This window comes from Myxocyprinus asiaticus, chromosome 41 (genome assembly GCF_019703515.2).
Source record: "Myxocyprinus asiaticus isolate MX2 ecotype Aquarium Trade chromosome 41, UBuf_Myxa_2, whole genome shotgun sequence".
In the NCBI taxonomy this organism is placed as follows: Eukaryota; Metazoa; Chordata; class Actinopteri; order Cypriniformes; family Catostomidae; genus Myxocyprinus; species Myxocyprinus asiaticus.
The window spans coordinates 7821603-7827639 of NC_059384.1; the positions used below are offsets into that span (position 1 = coordinate 7821603).

The 6037-nt window shown below is 37.5% G+C and overlaps 1 protein-coding gene across 1 annotated transcript; it reads left to right on the forward strand.

Moving 5' to 3' along the window:
- The first annotated feature begins 494 nt into the window (after positions 1-494).
- On the forward strand, positions 495-5263 carry dtx3la (deltex E3 ubiquitin ligase 3L a). The gene is made up of 5 exons (XM_051682416.1): positions 495-608; positions 698-831; positions 1402-1574; positions 3449-3657; positions 3821-5263. Exons 2-5 carry the CDS (start codon positions 756-758, stop codon positions 3888-3890), a joined length of 528 nt encoding a protein of 175 aa, XP_051538376.1. The 5' UTR covers positions 495-608; positions 698-755; the 3' UTR covers positions 3891-5263.
- Positions 5264-6037: the final 774 nt, after the last annotated feature.

Consider the following 6037-nt stretch of genomic DNA (forward strand, 5'->3'; position numbering starts at 1 on the left):
GGTTCATGCGAGAACCTGCTGTGAACTTCTCTCATGATACTTTTTTAAGAGTCTCTATCATCTGCCATTGTATTGATATGATGGACCAGGATATTACTTATATTTTTTTCCCTTGTGTTCTGCATAACACAAATCAAAATGAGTTTGAAATGACATGAGGTTGAGTAATTACAGTATGACAGGAGTTTCATTCTTGGGTGAACTGTTCCTTTAAGTTTATCACCATTATCACCTGTATCAGTATATGTATATGGGACACAAATAGCACTGTTTCTTGAGAATGACCCAGATCAAGCGAATGTCATGATATCCAACAAAATCAGATAAAATCTTGTTGAAGTGTTTTAAACCTTAATGCAAACAAAAACAACAAAAAGGATAAACTTTCCCCACTTATCTGCTCTTAAATCCTTAACGCCCTCCCCTTCTCAACCAGCTTTCATCCAGAACAGGTTTAACTACACCTGTTTTCACTTCCTTATTTATGCCCTTATTTTGTGCTTACAATCTGTGACCTAAGAAAAAGTTTAAACCCTGCAGTCAGGGCATAGATGAACACTCCAACCTAGAGAGACAGAGAAGCAAGTGTACATCCTACAAGGCATCTGGTAAGTACACTGAAACACGACATCTGTAAATATGCTAAACATCAATCAGTCATTAATGATGCTTATATTATGTTTTCTATCTGTTTCAGGCTGTGTCCTTTCAATGATTTGCAGACGTATGAAATCACTGCTTCTTTAACTCTGATCATGGGGGCTTCACAGGATAAGATGCACTGCACCAGGTACCTGAATGGAAAAGGCCCTCCACCACTGACCGAAACGCGTGAGTTTCCCAGCTCTCTCTGATAGTCAAGCGATAAACAAATATTACATACAGTGGCCCCAAAAAGTGTTTGGACAGTCTTAAAAATGCATGAATGTCAATGTATTTTATAACAAAATTCCCAACCAAGTGGCATTTATTTTAAAGAAAGACAGCACAAGCACACTTTTCAAGTAAAACATTTCACAAAAAGCAGTTTGTTAGGCTCAAAATGAACACAAAACGTACAGTGTTTAGACCCTTTTGCATGTCAAATGTTAGTGGAATATGTCCAGAGTTATTGTGACCTGTGGTTACTCTGCTAGTGAATTTGAGGGAAACTGACTTCATACATCCACTCAAAAGCCCCTTTGGATCAGTTGGTTAAAAGCAACATAAAATGGTTTAGAAAAGTGAGGTTAGTTCTGAGAAAAGGTGAGAAAAAGCATCATTTGTTTGCAGATGCCACTTGGTTTGATTTTTTGTTATCTAATGCAATGAAATTCATACAAATTTAGTACATGAGGCTTTAGTCCAAAAACTTTTTGGGGTAACTGTATATGCTAAAATTCATGTTATATTTTATGACAGTTGAAGCAGAAGCTAATGGATCTAACAACCACAAAAAGGATGCTCTGATAAAACAGGGGAATCAGCCTGAGGGAGGCCAAATGATTTGGAATATTGAAAGACGGAGTTTGAAAGGATACCCTGACTGTGACACTATTCAAATCATCTTTCAATTTGATGATGGCATCCAGTCGGTGAGCTCATCACATATTCTTCATTTTACTGTATCAGTTTCAGTCATTAGCAGAGTTCTCTAAAACATCTAAACTATCTTGTTCTCTGCTCTGTGGAATCTTGTCCAGCCTGTTTCTCATACACTTCCACAGGGCAAATGCCAACACTGATGGATGTGTGCTGATAACTGCTGAAATCCCCTGTTTTGATAAACACTAATGCCTCATGTGTTAAAAAGCATTGTTCATGAGTTTCATGCGGAGTCTATAAAGTTTGCTTGTTTGCCTGTTTGCTTTCACATGAAGCACATGAAGTCTGAGTGTCGTCTATGTGTGTAACTTGGAAAAACAGTTTTCCTATAAGTCTCAATGTTTTTCAGTTGTAGACCTACATTTTTATTTTATTTTTTAGTAAATAATGCGGTGGTTCTCAACTGGTTTTGCTTCAGGACACCGATTTTATAAGTGGCGATCCAACACATTACCAATATTTTATATCATACAAAAGTAAACCAAATAAAATTCCTTAAAGGTGAAGTATGTAACTTTTTTGATGTCAAAATACATTCTACTATCTCCGGTTAGTGTACATTGACAACTATAACTAAGCCATTGGTGGGTTTACCTCCCCAAAAGTAAAAACAATGAGACTCCCAAGCACTTTCAAAACATTGATGCTTATAATTTGAGCAGGCCGCTCAGCTCCACCCATCCCTTTTTATCTAAACATATAGCGTGAGTTTGGGGTGTGCCTACTTGTTCAACCAGGGGAAAATTAACATCCATGGCACATGTGTACAGAGGAAAATAAATTTAGCTTAGCCAAAATTTGAACAGAGACAGAGAACGGAGTAAATCCAGAGTGAACATTAGCACTGCATTTACAAGGTGAAGGACATTGAGGGAATTTTTGGGGTTCAGTGGAGACGCCAACATGTCTAGTTTCATCTCGACAGGTAAGCTACACTCAAGGTATTGCAACACAAGTTAGTTAATTACTGTCGAGCTCCAGATAAATTCGTAAGATACTCGGAATATGTATCATTACGCTTACTAGTTAACAGAAAAACCATTCTACCTCATGTGCTGGATCCCCAGCTGCCGTTCAATCCGGCAATGTTATCAGATGACCCGATTCCTCTGCTACACTTTTTGTCTGGTGGGTACATGTTATAGTGGTATTGTTTATCACGATGTTAAATGTTTATTACCTTTTATTTGTTCATCGGGAATCAGAGAGTGCGAAAGGGCATGATGAGTCTAAGGAGTGTTGGCAAAGCTTGTTTGAAAACATACATTATGTTTGTAATTCCGTTTGGTGCAACTAGTAGCGCAGATATTTTATATCATATTATTTTAAACCAACTTCCGTGGAACACAAAGTAGACGTAAGCATGTTGCTTCTGACAGTTCATATACCCGGAAATCAACCCCATTCAGCTGAATTAGTGATAGGCACTATCAGACATTTTTGCATCAGTTATTGTGTGAATACATTTCCTTTTAGTGCTACTGCATGAGCAACCTCCGAGACACGGGTTCCGGACCCATGGGAACCAGGAAGTAATAGCATTCACACAAACAATGCTGAGCGTGATTCTGAGGTTGCATAAAATTAATATTTTACTCACGGTTAGGTTTAGGGATGGGGTTAGTGTTAGTTCGTAGAGTTAATAAAATATGCATTTGCATTATGCAAGTCATACAGGTTAGAACGACATAAGGGTGAGTAAATTATTTTTATTTTTGGGTGAATTATCCCTTTGAAATGTTTCAATATTGCCATTCCAATGTAGGCCCAACAATATGCTAAGTTATTAAAATGGCATAGGCTGAATAGGAAAATTGATAATTTTTTAATTAAGTGTGATTTAAGTGCAATTCTCACCCTGTAGGATAGGCATCCACACCCAGGGCACAGCTACAACGGGATGCAGACTACGGCCTACTTGCCTCAGAACAGTACGGGGACAAAGATACTCCGGCAACTAGAACTGGCCTTTCAACACAAGCTGCTGTTTACTGTGGCAGCCAATAGCAGCGGTGAATACTGTGTGACACCTACAGACATTCCCCTCAAATTAGATGGTGGGGGATCTGGGAGGTACATAATACATTTAATTAAACATAAATAAATCATCTCAGATCATAAATATCCCTACCACATTTGTGACAATTTTCTTAGTTTTCCCAGTTGTGGACAATTACTTGTATAATTATTATGGGTGTAAATTAAATGTATATCATTTTCTCTTTCACCCTCTCAGCTTGGATTTTCCAGATCCAAACTACCTGAAAATAGTGAGGAAGAGTCTTAAGGTAAAAGGGATCAAATAAGAGACTACTATGATTACTATTGTGGATTACTAACCTCATCATGACCCTGCGAGACCAGGATAATGAGGTTTATGGGACAGTCAATAGGAGTTTGACATTTACAGCCAAATCTACATGATCAAGGCTGATCAATTTACTGGCAGAGAATGGACAAATAAAGTCCACTGTATTTAATGTTGGAAATTGCTGAGTTGCATCTATGGTGCACAGTGTCCTGTATCTTGCCGCTCATTAGACAATGTGTATTTTGTATTAAACAGACCATAATCTTCTCACAGGAAGTAAGACAGTACTGCATACATTGTGAGCCATTGTACAGTACATATGCTTTTTGTGTTTTTAAATTGTTATAAAACAAATGTCAAAAAAAATTCTCTCTTCGTGGAGCTTTATTAAATTATGAAACATTGCTGTTAACTCAAAATGTGTCGCACCAGGTTTGACGTCAATAAATGCACTGATATACACAATCTTACTGAGTTTATGCTTAAGCCAACAACATGTGAGGTCATGTACAGTTAATGCCTTAATGGTTTTCCTTTATCTGGGAAAGGCCATAACGTTGTGAGCAAAAAACAGTTGGCACACATTTATTTTTGTCCATTATCATGATTTTGCGTTACGTGTAAACACCTTTACTGGCATTCTTACCATTTTATCCAATGTGAGCAATTGTTGTACGCATGAGTGTTTACATTTTGATGTCAAAATCAGAGAATAATCCGATGATTTCAAATATCATGTAAACACCTTTTTTTGGCGTCATCGGATTATTAGAATAAGCTGATTTTTGGCAGTTATCTGTGGAAGCCCTGAACTGCAAGGTGAACAAAATCATGAAATTTTTTTTTTACAAGGTGAACATTTTTCTAGGTGTCTTGTTGCCCTTCCTGAGCCTGTCATCAAAAAAGAAAAAAATTTCCACAAATATTTTTTTTTTCCTCTGAAATTTTTTCTCTGAAAAACATTGTTGCTTTGAATATAATTTGTTTCTCTGTAAAAGAAATTAAAAAAATCACCTTGCAAGACAAATGTTTTCACCTTGCTGTTCAGGGCTTCCATAGTTATCAGTGTACTGGTTGGTGTCCATGTAAACCAGAAACATTGTTTAAAGTTTAATGTCATTGATGTAAAACCACATGCATTTACCTGAATTACATTTAACAGCTGCGATGGAGGAGGAGATTTTCCATGATTTAAATTTGGTCTGTGCTTTCAATTTAGTGCATGAGTTGTATGAACTGCTTTTATGGTGCTTTTTTGTAATTTGGACATTCTGCAAAATAACTTCTTTTGTGTTCCACGAAAGAAAGAAAATCATACAGGTTTAGAACAAAATGAGCGTGGCTAAATAATGAAATAAATTGTATTTTTCCTTTAACTATTACTTTAATTGGCCACTATTTCATGTATCTTGAAATTAATCTGACTCAAATATCGATTATGATTTAGTATAGATATAGGTGAGAAATTCTATACCAAAATAGGAGTTTAAATGTAGCTAGCATCATATACTCCTTTCTTCACCTGCTCAGTGTTCATGCCCTGCCAGGTGAAGTCAACACATTCTCTGTAATATTTCCTCCTCGCCTGAAATGAGTCTGCACATTGCCAAGTGTGAACTTTCCCAGGCTGACGGTGCCCCTCTTTTCTCCTCAAACTGAATTACATACCAGGCTTTATACACACAATAAAGAGTAATCGGATTGGCAGGCCCCATTAGAGAGGGCTCCGTCATCTCCTGGGGTGTTCTTAAACTACTTTCTCCACCAGGAGTCATCAGTCCCAACTGTCAGCCGCCACCATGACTGTGAAAGCTATCAAATCTGTCCGTGCCCCATCCTCCCTTAATCTGCACGGTTCTCCCTTCCTCTGTCACTACCCCCCTCTCTCTGTGCATGACCCGGAGGAGCTAGACTGTCTCTGAATGTGTCACGAACCAGCTTGAGAAAGTTGTGTTGGAATTTCCCATTATCCAGCTGGATTCTCGTCTATATCCTGCCCCATTGCTGTACATTCAATGTTAAAAATTTTAACCCTCTGTTAGACTGCAAAAATGATTTTTTTTTGTCTTGTTTTTCAATACAAATATCCAGACAAAAGAGATATATTTACTTGAGAAGCAAAATGACAAGATATTAGATATT

Bases quoted from the DNA above. Each gene is read 5' to 3' on its own strand.
- dtx3la (XM_051682416.1), top strand. From the start codon at position 756: ATGGGGGCTTCACAGGATAAGATGCACTGCACCAGGTACCTGAATGGA. The intron at 832-1,401 runs GTGAGTTTCCCA...ATTTTATGACAG, and splicing joins TCCACCACTGACCGAAACGC to TTGAAGCAGAAGCTAATGGA. The intron at 1,575-3,448 runs GTGAGCTCATCA...CTCACCCTGTAG, and splicing joins TTGATGATGGCATCCAGTCG to GATAGGCATCCACACCCAGG.